The sequence below is a fragment of the Dendrobium catenatum genome, unplaced genomic scaffold (genome assembly GCF_001605985.2).
Source record: "Dendrobium catenatum unplaced genomic scaffold, ASM160598v2 fragScaff_scaffold_1644, whole genome shotgun sequence".
Lineage (NCBI taxonomy): Eukaryota > Viridiplantae > Streptophyta > Magnoliopsida > Asparagales > Orchidaceae > Dendrobium > Dendrobium catenatum.
This window is the reverse complement of record NW_021320106.1, coordinates 315,807-336,806: the sequence shown is the minus strand read 5'-3', so window position 1 is coordinate 336,806 and position 21,000 is coordinate 315,807. Positions and strand designations below refer to the sequence as shown.

The window sequence follows — 21,000 nt, the reverse complement described above, 5'->3', positions numbered from 1 at the left end:
ACCTAATATTATCCAGAGGCGAATCAGCACGCGCTACGTCACCATTTGTTGTTTACCAGTGCTATATACCGCTATGTATCAGGTTGACATGGCACATCCTGATTCACCTCTGGACGGTTTGATGACCACATCTAATAATTTCTCCTATTTAATTTGGAATGGCTTCAACATTTCTTCAGGGTGGTAAAATTATTGTGGAATAATAACTTTTTTAAAAATTGTTATAAAAAGCCGTTTTTTAGCACAATTTTTTTTAAAAAATAAAGAAACAACAATAACTAAATAAAAATTGTAATTACAATATGAAAAATAAAACAATATAAAAGCTATTCCAAACAGACGCTATGTTTAACATTTTAGCATCTGTCTCCATCTCCCACATAAATTTGTGCACATACTATGAAGTAAAAGTGTTCTTCTGAGAATAAAAACTAATTTTATTAACTAATGGGGAATAAATTAATTTTTTATTAATAAAATTATCAAATAATTCAGCACACATTTTTTTGACTTAGACAAAGATATTAATAGGATTAATATTCTATATTCTCTAAACAAATTAAATGAAACATAATTTATTTATTAAATGGTCTATGAAAATATAATTAAAAAAAAAACCTAAATGATTTTCTTATAATTTTTTTATTATAATAATAGTCGTGTCAACATCACAGGAATTTGTAATAACCAATGAGATTTCGAGATCATTAATGATATCCTCAAAGGTGTATTAAATACAATAACTTTAAGATTAGGAAAGGACTTGATCTAAGAGACTTAGCTACAAATATTATTATGAAATTGTGGCAGTCGAATTCAAATGATAATGTTGCATTAAGAGTCCTACAAGCAAATGCTGATATTAATTACATAGAAATATCAAGTAAAAAAGAGTTAAGAAAAACAAACAAGTCAATAAAAGTTCAAACTCGTTTTTTTTTTTCCTTTGAATTGTATTCAACTTTAGATTTAGGCTTCGTTTGGGACAGTTTTATTACTGCTTCTTAAAGAAGATTTTTAGTTTAAAATTTTTTATTTTTGTACTAAATAATTACTTTAAGAAGCATTAAAAAAGCCGCTACAAACGAAGCCTTATTGTAAGTTGAAAATGAAGTTGAATGGTTTAAGTTCTTAGAAAGTCAAATCATTTTTTATGTATATGATAAAAATTTGTAAGTATGACCTAAAAAAATTATCCCATTGAAAAGATATTCTATAACTTAGAGAAAATTTAACTTTATATATCTCATATTATAAGTATTTTCATTGTATATTTATTTAAAAAAATATGACTGAAGTCTATTTTGGATGAAGTTATCTCAAATAAAAAGTCTCTTGTCTATGTGATCTGCTCATAAAACATGCAAGTCATTCAAAAGTGATTCGAACCGATTTGAATTTGAAGTGATTCAAATTAAGTTCAAACAAAATTTTGAACCTTAGTTCATATCTAATTATAATACAATTTCTTTCAACCAAGTTATCTAGGCCGAAAAATTCCTTTAATCCTTTCTCTTCCATCAAACCAATAAGAGATCGAATAGGGGGATTCCAACTTGAACATTAATTGAGCTTGTGTTAATGGCATTTGTGCATTAATACACTTCACACCACTCCCTTCAAGAGGAGATTATTAATAGGGTCAAATCATATCAACCTAGTCATTTAGTCCCCCTTCTTTCATGAGTAGGATTATCTCTATCAACTCCATCTTCTACGACATCTAATCATTATTCCCAATTATTTTCATGGAGGAATAATTTCAAAAATTTTTATTTCTCGCAAACTTTATATCATTTTGTTTTCTTCTTTTTTGTGACAATTTCTACATATCACTTTGAGTCATCAACCACCCGGCCAAGGTTATCTAGTTCACCTTGCTCTTGAAGAGGTAGGGTGTCAAGAAATGACCTGATTTGTCAACCCGACCCAAAATATTTTGGTTCTAGTTAACCTGTTTAATAAACAAGTTGGGTTCGGGTCATTTGGGTTGTTAATTAGTGGTTTTGGTTCGAATTGACTAAAATTGGGTCTGGTCAATTTAAGGTCGAACACAAATTCGACCCATCAACCTGTTTTGACACCCCCACGAAGAGGAACTATCTTGAATACCGATCATCTTTTTCCATAATATTATTTTTATATTCCCTTTATTGCCACCTCTGATGGAAGACCATCCCAATCATCTCTTTGCATAGCCTTACTGTCATTGTTCGGTCATGTTATTATCTTTGCCTCCAAGGTGGTGGCCTCCACAATCATCCTATATAACCTAGTGGCTACATTCAAGTTGAGTCATATCCAGCCCGGTAAGTTTCCAGCGAAAAATTCGTCATAAAACCGTCGCTACATTATCGACAGAATATCTACCGATTACACCGCCGCTTCTACCGGAAATTCCACCGGTAAACAAAAATTTTCCTGTAGTGAATATTCATAGTCCCCTTCAATGAAAATAACTAGGATCTGAGGACTGACTCCATCAAGCTTCAGAGGTGTGTACTTTGCGTAGCTGAATCAATATCTAAGTGATAGGCGAATGACCTTGACCGTTAATAGCTAGCTACTATCGACGAGCAGGCCCCACTGAGACGAATAATTACTGTAATATTTTGTAGTTAGCAAGTCTTCCTTTACTGCCTCATTCCAGCCATGTCATTATCTGCTTAATTATCAAATGTCCCGTGGCTGTCAAATATTCTCTCTTTCTTCCTCACTCTTTTAAAAGAGATGAAAATCAAATGAATTCTATGAAATAATCTTCCTTTCATCTCCCCAAACATATAGAAATTAATGGCTTCGTCAAAAGTTTTCTTCCTTCTGTGCTTCTTCTTCCTCTTCTTCCTCTTCTTCGAGAGATGCAGATGTCAAGCTTCTTCTGCTGCGCCAAAGACTGATCCTATAGAAGGTACGTCGTTGCTTTATTTATCCACCTTACTATATAGCCTCTAATTTCCATCTGTTTTTCTCATAGTTTCCACAAATCCATCAGCGTATATATAACAGATTGATAAAAGGAAGAATTTTTTAATCTTTTGAAGATTTTTCTATAAATTAGGGTTATCTTGCCTAAAGTATTTGCAAAGTTGCATGTTTTTTCAAAATTCTTATGAGAATTATAGATTTTAAAAAAATTTTAATTTGGTAAGTGGGATATCGCAGAAAGGTGGTTCTCGGGGCAAATTCTGGAAGAGAGGTGGTACAAGAAGATAAATTTCAATTTTGAATCTTTTTTGTTGTTTCGGTTTGATAAGTGTTATCGAATTTGCGGTGGAGCAATGATGTGAAAGGGATCCCTCACCTCAACGACTGTCTTGCGGCAACCGTTGGTTTGTTAACTTTTCTGGATGGTCATTGCACGGAGTTGAGCTATTGGGAGTCCCGGCTTTTTATACTGAGCTCTCTATATCCATCTTTTGGTAGTTTTTTCCTGCTTTTGGTTTTAATGTCTTGGAGACTGTATTTTATTTTGGGCCTGTTTTTGTAGGCTGTCTCTTACTGATGTAACCTTGTGGTTTTATAATATAAGTTCTGTTTGATAAAAAAAAAAATGAATTGGGTGATCATTTTCTTTCCCTTCTCATTAACTTTTTTTTTGGTCAATCTTAAATTTGCCTTAGGAGAAGACAATACCTACTTTTAATTAGCTTACATGAAGTTATTTGGATTAGAGTAATAAGAATGAAGGTGATTTTTTTTAGCTTGAAGTAAAATGAATGTAATTTAAATTTGAATGATGGTTGTGGGTGGTGGTGGAGATGGAGGAGGCGGAGGCTAACGGCGGTTAGCAGTGGCACGCGGCGGTCAACGACAAAGCAATCCTTTTGAGTGAAAAATTAATTCCTCTAAAATCGAATGAGTTTACAATACATAAAAAATGATCTAAGAAATAACAAAAGTGATTCATTATAATTTTAAATTGTATTCATTTTTCTCCAAAACAAACACACAAAATTTGAAATCTGCTACATTTCGAAAACTTTGCCTTCTTTCTCAGCAAACCAAATAGTCCTTTAGTAAACTAGGATTTTAGCTATCATTGTGCCGGTTTCAATTTCTATTTTGTTAGAATGAGCGATCGAATTCAATTGAACATAATTCTTAAAAATATTTCAAACCAATATGCAACGAGTTAGCATAGTCGGTTTCAAACTTTGATATAACATAATTACATTTAAAAAACAATATAAAATGGAGAAACAACACCAAATAATCTATTAGAACACTAATAATTAAAACTAACACTACAGAAAAGTCGTCCAATGCCGACTGAATTTTCCGGCGGCTATTTTTTGGTAGAAATGAAAGTTTCCGATAGTATTTGATAAGTTTCCTGTAGTGTAAGACTTAGAATGATACTAGCTCATCTTAACTATCTATTACATTTATTCTGATCAAATAATCATGCTTATGACAAATCCAACTTTTGCATGTCAATTATTTCACTTGTTTATAAATTCTAAAGCATTAATGTTCTCACAAATGCAATTACTTCAAAGATTAAGAATGTTCAATAATTATTAGTTGTAGAGCTAAGAAAATTGAGATAAGATTATTGATGCTGAGAATGCTATAATTTTATCTGAGTTATTATGGATGAAATTCTTGCAATAAATTCAACTAAAAATCCTTAGGTAGAATAGCCTTTTAGACCACATAAAATATTGTTTATATTGGGGCAAAATGAATAATTGCCTTTGTTTTTTATTTTTTTAAATTTAGCTAGCATGAAAGGACTTAGGGCCAATTAATTAAAAGAGATAATTATATCACTAATATTCTATGTTTGAGGGCTAAATATTTTATAATTCAACATTGGAACAATAGAATAAAAAAAAAATAAATTGTGGTAAAGGGTGCTCTTATTCTTTTGTGGGCCAAAGATTAAGAGGCGGTTCAAATCACTAGTCTTTTATTTTGAATAAAATTGCGAGTGTTTGTTGACATAGTTCATTGATTAAAGCCGTATGATGCCCCCAACGTGCTCATTTTTTTGGACATTCAAACTCACACACACACTACACACATAAGACTCGAATCCAAAACCTTTTGGTTGGTGGCTAAAACTCCTAGCCAACAGACTAAGGTTTTGTTTGGGAGGGCTTTTTTATTGCGTCTTGAATCATCTTTATAGTACAAAAATTTAGAAAACTATTTAAAAAAGTAATAAGAAAGCCATCTCAAATGAAATATAAGATGAGCTCTGTATAGTGCTCGTATTCAAATCGCATGATATTTCTTAAAATTATGATTAAATAGTTTTTTATTCCTAAAAGAGTTTGTGATGCATAAATTGTTCTAAGATGAAGTTGATAATATACATTTGATCAAATTTTTAATTGTGATAAAGTTTAATTATAATAGGATTTATTTTAAAATAAGTATATTATAAACTATTTATGTGTTATATTTATTAAAAAAATGAATATTTTATTTATTTTGGAATATATCGACACTTTTTTTTTCAATTATTTATATTTATTGATTGGAACAGTATTTGAATTGTGAACCTTTTTCATGAATAGAAAGAATAATTATTGTTGTAAGACATGATTGCTTGCTAATTAATAAGCTAATTGATTGACTTTTCTTAGTTTTAGGTTTTGTTTAGAACAACTTTTGGCCACTTATTTTTCATTGCTTTTCAAAATGATTTTCTCTACAGCAACTTTATAAAACATTAAGAAAAACCGTCTCAACCGAAGCCATAATATGATATATAAAATTATATGACTACATATTCATGAATTAATTAGTTTTTAATAAAGGGAAAATAATAATTTGAATTAACTTTGAATGAGTCAAAATGGATTGGAAGAGAAAAAATTGAGGTTAAGATACATTAAAAAAATTATATATTAAACCTTCTTATTTTTTGCCTTTTTAATGCACTCATCAAACTATACATGTAAGTACTACATAATTTTTTATTAAAATTTCAAATGACTTATTTTATGGCAAATATAAAATTCTCATCTTTGTTGCCTCAAGCAATGAAGGAAAGCACTTGAAAAATGAAACCACCAATGTTCAAACATCTTCAATCATGATACTAATGTGGTTCAAATTAACAACTCACTATGGTTGCTATAAGATTCAAATATTGTTTAAATAAGGTTCAAATTTTGTTCGAACGTGATTTAAATAAGGTTTTAATAGGCAATAACAATATGACGTATAATCCGAATTAGGTTTTAATTTGCGACAAAGTTTGAACAAGATTCAAAACTTTTATCATATGTTTGCATTATTCATTTATGGAATATTTTAGGGTTATCCTTTAGTCTCCTTCTTTTTATAACTTACAACTTTCAGTGATGAATGGACTCAAATTTAAATAAGAATAAAAATAACACACTAATTTTGAATAGATTGATGACGGTTGAAAAGTCGAGAGCCTCATTGTAAAGCTTCATTATAGACGGATTACATGACCTCTCAAATCATTATAGACTAAGGCCTCATTTGAGACGGCTTTTTTATTACTTCTTAAAACAATTTTTTAGTATAGAAATTAAAAGTTTTGTACTAAAAAATCATTTTAAGAAGCAGTAAGAAAACCGCTCCAAACGAAGCCTAAGAAAATGCTATGAAGATTTTTGATAAGGTTTATAATTCTTAATTTAAAATAGCAAGAGCATTTTTGTACACAATGAATCTCCATGTATAGTCTGTATATCATGAAATGATAGAGGCATTTGATTAATTGTGTATTATGACTCATAAAAATTCAAAATTTTCTTATTTAATATTTTAAGATGCATTTTAGTTGTCACTAAAATAAAATTTAAAAAAATTGTGCTGACTACATAAAAATATGAATAAAAAATTAAATAAAAATTACATGAAAATCAATAAATAGATAGCATTTAATAAGATTGATGGCTAAAAAACTTAAGCATGCATGTAGTCATATATACATGTGGATGATGGCATACATGCATGGGTGGATGATATAACTAATGATTTGGATCAAATTGACGCATGGCAGCGCGAGCAGTGAACACTATACTGAGCAGATGGAGGAAGACGGCATCATCATCATGGAACAACACCGGCGATCTATGTAGCGGCATCGCCGTAGACTCCACTGACATCGGCGACTTTAACCCTGGCATTAAATGCGATTGCTCTTTCGACAATAGCACTGTCTGCCACGTTACCCAATTGTATCCTCTCTCTCTCTCTCTCTCTCTCTCTCTCTCTCTCTCTCTCTCTAAAATTTATATTTTAAATTTATTCTGATTTAATCTATATCATAATAATTTCACAAATTTACTTATTACATTATTTTTTACAAACCAAAGAGCCCCTTCATCACGAATTTTTATTGAGTCCTTCCACCTGACGTAGAGCTACATCAGGTAACCTATGATATGTCGCCACGTATTCTTACTCTTGACCGCGCGGCCCGATGACCCGACCCGTAACGGACCCGGGAGTTTGCATAGCTCGGTATTACTAGGTATTGGTCGATTTTGCTCGACAAAAATGAAATATACTATTCTGTGAAAACCAATACCGAGAAATACCGAGTTCTTTTAGGTATTACTCGGTATTGCTCGATATTGCTCGGTATTGGTCTTCATAGAGCGATATTTCTTGTTATTGTCAAGCAATACCGAGTAATACCTAGCAATACCGAGCAATACGCGAACATAGTAATCCCGGATTCGATCCGAGTCGGGTCGTCAGGCCGCGCGGTAAAAAGTAAGTGCACGTGGCGACATTTCATAGGCTACCTGATGTAGCTCTACGTTAGGTGGGAGGACGCAATAAAAATTCCTTTATCACAAATATTCTTATTTTTCTCAATGTTATCTTTAAATAAAAAAAATATTAAATAACACAATTAAATTATTAAATTTTATAAATAAATTAATAGATAATATAAGTATAATTATAATAAAAAAATTATAAATATTTAATATTTTATTTGTATTATATAATATTTTACTTGTATTTATCTAGTAATTTAAATATATTAAAATATAATATATCTGGAGAAAATAATTTTTTTAAATTTTATTTATTTATTTCAGTATTATAAATATATTCTTTTTTGACAAATTAAACAACAATATTTTTATAGATTCCACAAAAAATTTTAAAAAATAATAAAAATAGTATAGCCAAATTAAATTATGATTACGATCTAAAAAACCAAAGCAGTCATGATTTGCCCCAAACCGGCCCTGTATGTCGGCAAATTATTAGGTCCGGACACCAAACAGAGAGATACATCCAGATTTTTCTCTGTCTATAGTCAAAGCACAACTGATACAGTAATTGTGTTTGTAGACAAAAAAAAATCCGAATATATCTCTCTGTGAGATGACCGGACCTAATAATTTTCCTATATGTCCTACAAAATGTGTTTTCTGAAGAGGACTTGCCAATTGCTTCTGTAGGAATTTAGCCCAGAACTACTTGACTGGGCCATTGCCTGCTTTTATAGGAAATTTATCAGCCATGCAATACCTGTAAGTCTTCAAATCAATTTCTCTAATCTCATTAACATGAGATCAATGCACAATTTACATACTTAATATGAGCTTAATTAATTTTTTTGATGGTTATTACTCTTATTATAAAATCATAAATAGGACTTTTGGAACTAATGCTTTGTCTGGACCCATTCCTAAAGAGCTTGGAAATCTTAAAAACCTTATTTCACTGTAAGACTGCTTTCCCTTACTCTTCTTAATTGTAAAATTAGTTCATTAGTATATTTATTATTATTTTTTTAATTTTAATCTTTCTAATTTGGCATTAGAAGAATTTAGTTTTTTCAACTAATTTCAATTTTGTAGGAATTTAGCTCAATTCCCTCACATTTGCAATGTCTTATTCCTTTTGATAGAGGCATGGGGGCAAATAACTTTAGTGGGACTATTCCAGCAGAGTTTGGTGGCCTTAGCAGCCTCCAAAAATGGTTATTTTATCACAATTTTATAGTAAAAAAGCTACTAAGAAGAATGAAATCAAATATATTCAGTTCTCCAAGTTTACATATTCTCAGGTACATGGCTAGTTCTGGACTAAGTGGCGAGCTCCCAACTTCTCTATCCAAACTTACAACCTTAAACATATTGTAAGTTATATGAAAAAAAAAATGTAAGTTCTATGTGCACATAAATTAAGAGTTCGTTTGAAACGAACTTTTATTAGGCAAGACACCTGACGTAGCGGTACATCCGGACGCCAATAAAATGTCGCCACGTGCTCTTACTCTTTACCGCGCAGCCCGATGACTCGACCCAGACCGGAACCCGATATTGATATGTTCGTGTATTGCTCGGTATTGCTAGGTATTGCTTGGCAATAATGAAAAATATCGCTCTCTCAAGATCAATACAGAGCAATACCTAGCAAAACCAGGGTATTGCTCGGTATTGGTCTTGACAGAATAGTATTTCTCGTTATCGAGCAATACCTAACAGTGTACGAGAAATACCTAACAATACACTGGTCTGCACAAATTAGCTAATACATAGCAATACCGAGTTCCGGTCCAGGCCGGGTCGTAGGGCCGTGCGGTGAAGAGTAAGAGCACGTTGCGACATTTTATTAGCGCCAGGATGTAGAGCTACGTCAGGTGTCCTGACCTAAATAAAAGTTCATTTGAAACAGCTTTCTTACTGCTTCTCAAAATAACTTTAGTATAAAAATTCAAATTTTTATGCTAGAAAACTGTTTTAAGAAGCAGCAAGAAAGCCGCCCCAAACGAAAAGACTAAGGCTTCGTTTGGGACGGCTTTTTTTCTGTTTCTTAAAATAGCTTTCTAGTACAAAATTAAAAATTTTTGTACTAAAAAGCTGCTTTAAGAAGCAAAAAGAAAGTCGTCCCAAATGAAACCTAAATCATGAGTTTTATGAAATTTTGCTTCTTGTCTCCTAAAAATTTCTAATTCAGGTGGGCATCAGACAATAATTTTACAGGCAAAATGCCAGACTTCATTGGGAATTGGACAAACTTAAACGTTTTGTAAGATTATCCTTCTCATGCTATATTATATGAACATTTGACTTTCAGGATATTGTAGTTAAATTACATGAACTTCTAATCATATAAATATGTAGCATGTAGTGTAAGTAGATTTGCAGATAACATGGAAATAACTAAAATAGCTACAAAAGATGAGTTTGTGTTTTATTAGTTTTCATAAGAGTGAAACCAAGGGAACATATTGCTATGAAAATGATGTGTTTTTCATCATACAAGACTGGAGTATGAGGTAATGATTGATCCAGTATTTAACAAGAGAAGGGGAGAAAGATATACCAGGCTTAGAGGGGGCAAAGCTTTGATATGTAAATAACTATATGAGTGTTTATCAGTAAAATTTTCATAACATATATTGTTATAATAGGCTTCAAGCCAGATTTAGGAGGGAGCGAGAGCCACCCTCAGCCCCTCCTGGTTTCACCATTGTATGTAGAAAGATACAAGAGGAAAGTATACAACAACAATCATTTATCCCACTGTGGGGTCGGCTACATGAATCTTTTTTTCTCCGTTGTGTCCTGTTAAGGATCAAATTATCATCTAAATCAAATAAAGGTAGGTCATTTATAATATTTTCTAACCAGGTTTTTTAAGTCTACATTTATCTTTCTTAATATAAGTCAAATCTAATACATCTACTTTCCTAACCGAATCATCGGAAGGCCACTGTTTTATGTGATCAAATCATCTAAGGAAACTCTCTCTAATCTTATCTTTCATTGGAGCTACTCCAACCTTTTCACATATATGCTAATTTTGTATCATATTTTTAAGAGTAAAGCCGCTCATCCACCTGAGCGTCCTCATCTCTGCAACATTTAACTTAATATTATGCTTCTCTTTTAATGGCCAACATTCTGCACCATAAAGCATTGCATGTCTCACTACCATCTTATAGAATTTTCTATATAAGTTTGAGAGGGACTTTTCTATCACATAGCAAGCCCAATGCATTCCTCCACTTCAACCATCCAACTTGAATTCTACTAATAATATATTCATCTATTTCACCATCACTTTGAACAATAGACCCAATATATCTAAAATGTGTGCTCTTATTAATGACTTGATCGCCCAAAGTCACAATCCCCCGTCTAGATCTATTATTACTAAAATTACACTTCATATATTCAGTTTTAGATATACTCAAATGAAAGCCTTTAGACTTTAAGATTGGCCTACATAATTCAAGTTTAACTTCAACTCTCTCTCTAGTCATATCAACAAGAAAAATATCATTAGCAAAAAACATACACTGGGGGCACAACCTCTTGCAAATGTCTAGTGAGAACATCCATGACTAAAGCAAAAAGATATGGGCTTAAGGTTGGTATAATGAGTTAAAATGTTCATTCGTCTACTATAAGAACTAGAGACGCTTTACTGGGTTGGAAAGAAAAATTTTGGTTCAGGTACATGCCTAAGAGAGCATAAAATCATGAAAATTCAACTCAGTAAGTGTTAGGATTCTTGGAGGAAGATGACACCTTTGATTTTTCTTGGATGAGAGGGAGAGGGAGAGGGAGAGAAGGGAGAGAGGGGTTTTTGGAGGAAAACTAATCTAAAGCTTTATTCAATTTTTCCCCTCAAACACATACAAGTCACCCCTACTTATAGCAAAACAATTAGAGGGGAAAAATAGTAAAATCTAAGCTTAAACACTTAAATCTAGATCAAATATCAACAGTAAGTAAAAGTCATACCCAACATATGAGGATTTCACAAGTGAATTTAGAGTGTGTAAGCTACCTTATCCCTATATTATAGAGAAGAACGAATTAATCTCTCCTTGGTGATTAGATATTAAATTTGTTAATGGATGATAAACTAACAAATTGATCCCTCACAATCAATTAAACATGAATAGATGACTTATTGACAGTTGGACAAGAATATGCAAAATTTTGGGGATCTCTTTATATGTATGAACCTATTTTCTTCTATGAACTCTCATCCTTCTAACATTTACTAAAAAATATAAGAAGCATTTCAGTTAAAAATTGAATGGATAACTAAAAAGAGAACTACGAAAAGTAGTTGCCTTTTGCTTATCAAACTACTGCCATGTTTAACATCACTCTCTAGTCATGCCAAAACTGCTTTCTAAATTCTTTTTCTTCATAAATAAGTGTCAATTCTACTCTTCATGAATGGAATTTCATCTACATTACAATTTCTAGAAAACATGTATTATACATGATACACAAATCAGAGGTAATCAATACTAAATGATGTTCTGGTAGGAGGATACAAGGTAACTCCTTCAATGGTCCAATTCCTTCAAGCTTCTCTAGTCTCTCCAATCTTACTGATTTGTAAGTATTTTATATTTATATGAAGTACTACAAGTGTGTCCTTTTTAATAGACGCCCTTTTGTTGATTGTCTATCTAATAAGATGTTGTATTTTCTATTCCCAGACGCATAGGAGACATACTAAATGGGAGTTCATCCCTGGCATTTATTAGTAATTTGACATCTCTAAGCTCACTGTAAGGCTTGATGTTTCCAATCAATGATATCATCTCCTTTTTTTTTTCCTTCTTTTGCATATTAATTTGACTCCATGCAGGATCTTAAGGAATTCCAAGATTTCTGATACTCTTCCATCAAACTTCTCAAAATATACAAGTTTAATGCATTTGTAAGTTCTTTTGTTTTCATCCATCATGTATACATTGCTTTACCTAAAAATGAAAATGATTTAACACTTGTTACTTTGATACAAATTGAATATTTTTTTCTTACATAGGGATTTGAGCTTCAATAACATTACAGGCAATGTTCCACAGTCTCTACTGAACTTGAACTCACTAAAACTCTTGTACAAAATGCCTACTTCAGTGTCTCAAATGTTTCACTTATATTTCTAGTAGTACAAGAATAAATTATATATGTTTTGTTCTATTGTTTTCCTCAATAGATTCCTTGGGAACAACAGCATAACAGGCATCTTACCAGAAATAAAAAGTGAAGCACTCAGTACTATGTAAGTATGCAAGTCATTCAGAACATAATTAACTCCTAAAATAAATCAACTAATTTTCTCCCTACTATATAAGTTGGGGAAATTTTCTCACTTCAATGAAAAATATAACAATGTTATGCTGTTTTGATGAAATGTAAGATTTTCATATAAAAATTTATTCCTTCTAAATCTGCAGAGATCTATCATACAATCAACTATCAGGAAGCTTTCCATCTTGGGTCAGCGATTCAAACTTAGAGTTGTAAGTTATAGAAAAAATATATTTTTTCCTTATTTAGAAACTGCATAATTTTTTTAACCATGAAAGTTTTGCCATACCATTATAATAATTATGTTTTTCTCTATATGTAAATTAATGTCAATTTCAAGGGAGGTTCAGAGTTCCATTTGATGTAGATTGGATTTTTTGGGAGTTAGCCCCTCCTTATGTCTCCTAGCATAATATTAGTTGCATTGAGAACTCTCAAACATTTGTAGCTATTAAATCTTATTTTAATGAATGAATCTGTAACTGTAAAATTCATGAATGTATTTTATTTTGCATTCACATTAAGCCTTCAATGCATTATATGAAGATAATTCATTATAAAAATGAAAACTCCTAACTATACCTCTCATACAGTAACTCATAAAGTTTATCATTGAATTTAATCTTCTATTGGTAAACGGCCAAAGTTGATAATGTTCAAATAATAAAATAAATCATTCAAATACTCCAATCATAACCGCATTGATTGAAAATATTAAGTGTTGGAGATTATATCTTTCAAAAAAGCCCTTAAATCTCAATGCAAATCATTTTAGGCCCACATCCAAACAAAAATATGAAATTTTTAATAACTTATAAAATCTAAAATATTCAAATGAAGTTTACTACACATCAACTTAAGAGCAAAATTCGTCCACCCTTCACAACCTTTTGTCAAGAGTGATAAATTTGAGAAAAATCTCACATCACCGAAGAGCTAATATCTTATCAATAGTATCAATATGATTTCTTCTCAAATTATCTCTCATAAGCAAGGATGTGATATGTGTCCTCTAATTGATATTTTTGCTGTCAAATGGCACAACTAGTAAATGGTTGTGGATGTCATGCTCTGACAAGTAGGTTTTTCCACAAAATGGCATCAATAAATTATAATCATAATTAGAACCTATAAGTTCTTCGATGACTAAAATTCCTCAAGTAATAAATCATACATTCCAATTAATTGAGCATAAAGCCCTCTATTAGTTAAGATCAATTAAAATTAATCCCCTTAGATAAATTTTGATCCCTATATCTATAAGGTTCCCCTAGAAGAAGCAACTTATAGCTAGCAATAAAGATCCTTTGGTCAGATTAGATTAACTATATCCTCTAACAAAGTATACTAAGATCAATGATAACCAAAGATTATAGAATCATAAGGTCTTGATTAGGTTTATCATCATCCCTCTCACCATCTACTTTAAGTCTGAAGTGATAAATTTTAGATCATATAACAAATTATTGCTACTATGCTAATCACTTAGCTTCTAATAAATAGCCTTAATTGAAAGCTCCCTCTCATCACCAGGATGGATGATTAACCATAAAGGCTTGTGCTTATGGTAAACTTGAAAATAGATCATAAAGTTCTCACAAAATTAGGGCAAAACCTCTTAGTAGTATCTTATTTTTATTCTAAAAGGCCTTCTTAAAATTTGAACTAGAAATACACTAAACTCTTTCTCAATAGAGATTTGAGGATGAATTTCAGGAGCACACAATATACCTATATATCCATAATACTCATAACAAAGGAGAGCAACAAAAAAAAACATATTAACAGATAATATACTCAATAATGAAAAAATTTTAATAATAATCTGTAGCATGGATTCCTACTATAAATAATAAACATACGTAATAATATAGATATAGCATTGTTTGATCCACCGCATCCTAGTTCTTTCCCATAACAATTCTTTTGTTTCATTTCAAAAAATTAAAAAATTACAAATTTTAGACTTATTTTTTTTCTTTGTGATAGAAACTTGGTCGCCAACAATTTTTTCATAGACAATTCCAATAACAGGTAATTATCATCATTTTCTATCTCATGTAAATTCGATTTCTTTTTAATTCATATATACCTGAACTTGAGTTTTATTAACAATTTTATTTTCAGTGTCTTGCCTTCAGGATTAGAGTGTCTACAGAGAAACATGCCATGCTACCGTGATTCACCAGTGTGTAAGTCATTCTCCACATCTTCTTGAATCTTTTTCAAATACTGAAAAAATCATAGAAACTACCAGCATATTATGTACATAAACATATTTGAGGTATCTTAAATTGCAGATTCTCAGTTTGGAATAAAGTGTGGTGGAAGTGCAAGCGTGACAAGTTCTGATGGAACTAACTTTGATGCGGATAATGCTAATCTCAGTACAGCATCTTATTATGTGACCGACCCTATAAAATGGGCAGTAAGCAACACTGGAAGTTTTAAAGATGCCACAAATCCTAATGCCAACTATATAATTAGATCTCAATCCCAATTCCAAAACACACTGGATCCAGAATTATTTCAGACTGCAAGAATGTCACCTTCCTCATTAAGATACTATGGTTTGGGACTTCAAAATGGAAATTACACGATAAAACTGCAATTTGCTGAGATTGGAATAGTAGATCCACCCACTTGGAAGAGCTTGGGAAGAAGGGTCTTTGACATTTATATACAGGTGAGCAAACCATACATTGACAATATATGCATACATGAGAGCGTCTTGTTTGATAAGGACATAGAGTATCCAGTTTTAGTTAATAAGGACATAGTAGATTGTGGATGGATTTTTGTTGGTTAGGGTGAGATTTATATTTGTTAGTTCATGCCAAAAAATAACACCTTAACATATTTCTGCTTTATGTATACATACATACATACACATTAGATTTAAGAAGAACTATATATTTCCAGAAGGATTTTCTACCAAGATTTAAGAACAAAATTAATATTTAACGATTATTTGAGCTGAGTTATTGTCTACAATAACACTTCACGTAGCAATGATGAAGGTGAACTTCAATATGTGCCTATTCTACAAAAAGATTTTGGTTGCTTGACAACATAGCAAGTGATTGAGTAACTTTTTTTTAACTATTTTCAAGTTGCTAACGGGATCAAATATATAACCTTAGGGATTACGTAAGGAGAAGGACTTTAATATAAGAAAGGAAGCTGGTGGAAAATCTTTTACAGCAGTCATGAGAGAGTACCAAGCACCTGTAACAAACAACTTCCTAGAAATACATTTCTTTTGGGCTGGAAAAGGTACATGTTGTATTCCTACTCAAGGTTACTATGGTCCATCCATTTCTGCAATCAGTGTATCTCCTTATGGTATGCTATTCCATTTGATTACATGAACTTTCAGTCTAAGTGTCTTCATAAATTCATATAGATAACCATTATCTTATGATAATCGATATTTACAGACTTCATACCATCTGTTAGTAACAAAGCACCAAATTCCTCTTCATCAAGCAACAAAACAGGATTAATTGTAGGTATTGTAGTTGGTGTTGTGGTGTTGTTGGGACTCGTCATTTTTGCAATAATATTGTGGAGACATAGGAAAGAAAAACTTAGCAAAGATGATGCAGGTAACTTCTTTAAGGAATATGAAATTTTATTTGTTTATTTATTTGTGAATATATGAATGTTTATATTTACTTTTGAATTTGAGACTAAGTTAATATATTAAATAATACAGAGTTGTTAGGATTGAATTTCACACCAAATACATTCAGCTATGTTGAATTGAGAGCAGCAACTGAGGATTTTAACCAGTCTAATTTTCTCGGAGAAGGAGGCTTTGGGCCTGTATACAAGGTCTGTTTTACCCAAATATGACAAAATCAATTTTTTATTTTACCATATTTTTTTCTTTAGACTGACTAATTTTGTGACATTTTTCATCTTTCAATTTCATAAAAATATTCACCAGTGAAATAAATATGATATTGCTTCTCAAAAAGCATGATGAGAGTGCAATGCATTTTTTTCTTCTCACTTCAAATAAAATAAGCACATTATTAATGCTAATCAACTATCCTTGTACACACAAATCTGATACAAAACTAATTATAAGTCTTGAAGAACTTGAGAGTAAAATGTTTGACTTGTTTCATCAAGGGTAAACTATATGATGGAAAAATGGTAGCAGTAAAGCAACTATCAGTAGCATCTCACCAAGGAAAGAGACAATTTGTGACCGAAATAGCAACCATATCAGCAGTTCAACACCGTAATCTAGTTAAGTTGTATGGTTGCTGCATTGAGGGAGATAAGAGGCTCTTGGTTTATGAGTACTTGGAAAAAAGGAGTTTAGATCAAGCTATTTTCGGTATGATATAAAATAATCAAAAGCTTAAAGCAAAATCATTAAGAATTCTTGCACGTGATTGGCTTCATTTTGCAGGAAGAAATGATTTGCATCTTGAGTGGGAAACACGCTTTGAGATTTGTCTGGGAGCAGCAAGAGGCTTAGCATATCTTCATGAGGAATCAAGTGTGAGAATTGTTCACAGGGATGTAAAATCCAGCAATATTCTATTAGATGAAAATCTTAACCCAAAGATATCAGATTTTGGTTTGGCAAAGCTTTACGACAATAAGAAAACTCACATTAGCACAAGAGTTGCAGGAACGATGTGCGTGGGGATTTCAATGTTTATCTTTAACATGTTTGTTTAGTGACTTTTCTATTGTTCTTTATTTTCAGCATCATTTATAATTCAATATTATGATATTTGCAGAGGTTATCTTGCACCAGAATATGCTATGAGAGGACATCTAACAGAAAAGGCTGATGTGTTCGGTTTTGGGGTGGTTGCTCTTGAAATTCTTAGTGGAAGGCCTAACTCGGACCTTGCACTTGAGGAAGAGAAAGTCTACTTGCTTGATTGGGTGGGCAATGATTTATACACTTCAGTTCTTAAACTTATATAAAATAACTACCAAACTAACATTCAAATGCATTTATTTTGGGCACTCCAATAAGCATGCATGATATTTGATGTGAGAACACAGTGAAAGAGGAAAAAAACACATATTCAGTAACTTGTGGATTCAAAGAATATTAAAAATATAAAGTTTGAGAATAAAAATCTCAAATTACTAAACAAAGATAGTTACATTCTTCAAATAATTTAAAGACATCATAAAAAAAACGCTAGCAAAAAAAAAAAAAAAAAAGCAATGAGAATCTAAATTTTTTAAGAACAATTGAAATCAAACCAAACTATAATGATAAATTATAAAAGTGTTGATTTAAAGGCTGAAATAATCAAATTTGTTTTAAATCACGTAGCCTCTTGGGTATAACCTGAGAGAATTGCTCATAATGTCATTTTCTATTAAAAAGAGTGAAACTACACATTAAAAATGGGCACTGCTAACTTTTTGGCCTAATTAGAACCTTTTAGGTCTTTAGAGATCTTTAAGAAATATGAACTCTCACTCATTTTACATTGCATCGCTATTTATATGCAATATCTAATAGCATAAACTAATTGAAAAGCACTTCATAATTACCTATCTTATGTACATTTTTATATACCTTGACTCTTCATTCACTTTGCAAGTAGTATATTAAACTCTTTGGATAAAGCTGCAAATGTAAAACGAAGCATAAGAAATGAGAACTAAAGCTATAGCTCCATTAGATTTAAACATCCCTCTTATTAATTCCTCATTCTTTCGCTTGCCCAGCATTAAAATGTTTGCAGAACTTAAAATCTAACAATTTTAACTAACTGTCCAAATAAAATCAAATTATGAAGAAGTTATAACAAAATGTGTTATCTGAAATATTAGCTTTATTCTTATATTTCAGGCTTGGCATTTATATGAAGAGAAGCATGAACTGGACTTAGTGGACCCAAGTCTATCATCATATAATAAAGATGAAGCTATTCGAGTAATCCGCATTGCTCTTCTATGCATCCAAGCATTGCCGGCCTTCCGACCGCCAATGTCGAGAGTGGTGGCTATGTTGGTTGGAGATATCGAGATTAATGAGGTCACCTCAAGGCCAAGCTATCTAACAGAATGGCAGTTTAAGGATATAAGCAGCAATTTTGTTAATGATGATTTTTCAAGCTCAACAGACACAAGACTAACAGATAGCCAAACTAGTGTGCCATCAGATCAAAACAATGTAATTTACATGGAGGCTAATCCTTCAGCTGATGCGCCTTTAAGGCACAACTCTATTGAAGAAGGAAGATGATATCTCTTCCTCCAAAGTAAAATCAATATTCATCAATTACAGTGCAAAGCAGTTTCTAACAGATAGCCAAACTAGTGTGCCATCAGATCAAAACAATGTAATTTACATGGAGGCTAATCCTTCAGCTGATGCGCCTTTAAGGCACAACTCTATTGAAAAAGGAAGATGATATCTCTTCCTCCAAAGTAAAATCAATATTCATCAATTACAGTGCAAAGCAGTTTCTGCCTTCTTAACATCGTTAGGTAAGAAAGATTAGTACTATGCATTCACAAGCATATATAGGCTTTGATAGGATTCAAGAGATAATTTTATGCTGGTTATTAACATGAAAAGGCTAAACTTAACAGAAACAATGATCTAGTTCATGTATTTGACATTAGTTCCATAGTTGTATCTTAAATAGAATGCTAGCTCCATACATGTAACTTAAATATGATGCAAAACATAGCTTACTTTCAAATAATGGAAGCATAATGTAAATGGTTAGAGTTTAGGGTGTGAGAAAAAAATGAGGCTTAGTTTATGTTTCTAGCATTTCTTCATATATTGTTTCCAATCTAATAACATCGAAAAAATTATTAGAACTAGCATAAAGTCTTATGGTAGATCATAAAATATTTTTTAGGTCATTGACACTTGATTACTATTATTTTGACTGTGATTACTAAAATAATGAATATGATTATACTGTTATTTTAGATGTGATTACTAAAATAATGTGTTTGATTACTATTATTTTGAATGTGCTACAGAAAAGTTTTAGAGTTGCACAAATACAATCCAAAAATAAATGAAATGGGAGAAATTTTAGCACGTCATATCTGGTTTAAATCCTCTCCCTTAAATCCTCTCCACAATGAGTGGTTAGGATTGAACTCATTAAAATTGAAGTAGTTTGAAAAGATTTGGTGGATTCAATCCTAACCATCCATAATGCAATGCATGGCTTGACTGAAGTTATTAAACAAATTTTTAAAGGCGACTAGCATTGTTTTGAAAAAAAAAAAAAGCATATTTAGAATTGTTTTGCCTATTATAAAGCATATTTTACATCATGAGAGGAGAGACCGAGAATTAAAAATTCTTCTATGAAAAAATATTCTAATTAAAATATAATCATAAGGGACCTTAAAATATTTAAATTTATTATAAGACAAACATATCATATAAATAATTATTTATCAAATTTATACTTTTATAGTATATTTATCTTTTTTTTTTGATAATTTTAACACTCAGCGTGATTAAATTTACAACATATATCTTAATTCAAAAAATTTTAAGGAAATTTAGATATTTATCACTATATTCACTCAAGCTATCAAATGGGAAGCACGGTCATATCTACAAGATGAGCGTCTCATATAATTCATCTAGTTATATTAAACAAAAATTATATGATAAATTTCCTGTTTTAAGGAACGACTGATCATCATCCATCATATAATTCACACAAATCATAGAGAAATAGGAACAGATTTTATTGCAAAAAAAAAAGAGAATAGATTTTGTAGGCATTAATGTATCATATTTAACTCAAAATATATTCAATGAACAAAAAGATTTAAAAATAAATTAAAAAATAAAATAAATTAAAAAAATGAATAGATTTTATAGGCATTAATAGTCATGCATTATATGTAACTAAAAATATATTCAATGAATGAAATGTCTACTCACAAATTGATTGACAGTCCCTGAAATGTTTCAAATGTTAGTTAAATGATGATGCAG

At 31.2% G+C, this 21,000-nt stretch overlaps 1 protein-coding gene across 2 annotated transcripts; it reads left to right on the top strand.

The window, feature by feature from the left end:
* Nucleotides 1-8,416: 8,416 nt before the first annotated feature.
* On the top strand, nucleotides 8,417-19,314 carry LOC114581309 (probable LRR receptor-like serine/threonine-protein kinase At1g56140). Of its 2 annotated transcripts, XM_028701183.1 has the most exons (21): nucleotides 8,417-8,483; nucleotides 8,607-8,678; nucleotides 8,864-8,935; nucleotides 9,023-9,094; nucleotides 9,916-9,987; nucleotides 12,252-12,323; nucleotides 12,428-12,499; nucleotides 12,580-12,651; nucleotides 12,760-12,831; nucleotides 12,931-12,996; nucleotides 13,172-13,237; nucleotides 15,015-15,059; nucleotides 15,153-15,217; nucleotides 15,326-15,711; nucleotides 16,169-16,370; nucleotides 16,466-16,633; nucleotides 16,744-16,862; nucleotides 17,166-17,376; nucleotides 17,452-17,683; nucleotides 17,789-17,939; nucleotides 18,868-19,314. In XM_028701183.1, the coding sequence occupies exons 1-21, from the start codon at nucleotides 8,473-8,475 to the stop codon at nucleotides 19,261-19,263; spliced, it is 2,694 nt and encodes an 897-aa protein (XP_028557016.1). In that variant the 5' UTR covers nucleotides 8,417-8,472; the 3' UTR covers nucleotides 19,264-19,314. The 2 variants fall into 2 exon arrangements, with proteins under 2 accessions (XP_028557016.1, XP_028557015.1); XM_028701182.1 differs by having other exon boundaries at nucleotides 8,864-9,094; nucleotides 12,589-12,651.
* Nucleotides 19,315-21,000: the final 1,686 nt, after the last annotated feature.

Coding starts and splice junctions, on each gene's coding strand:
- LOC114581309 (XM_028701182.1), top strand. Junction 9,988..12,251: donor TGGACAAACTTAAACGTTTT/GTAAGATTATCC, acceptor ATGTTCTGGTAG/GAGGATACAAGGTAACTCCT. Junction 17,940..18,867: donor AAGTCTACTTGCTTGATTGG/GTGGGCAATGAT, acceptor CTTATATTTCAG/GCTTGGCATTTATATGAAGA.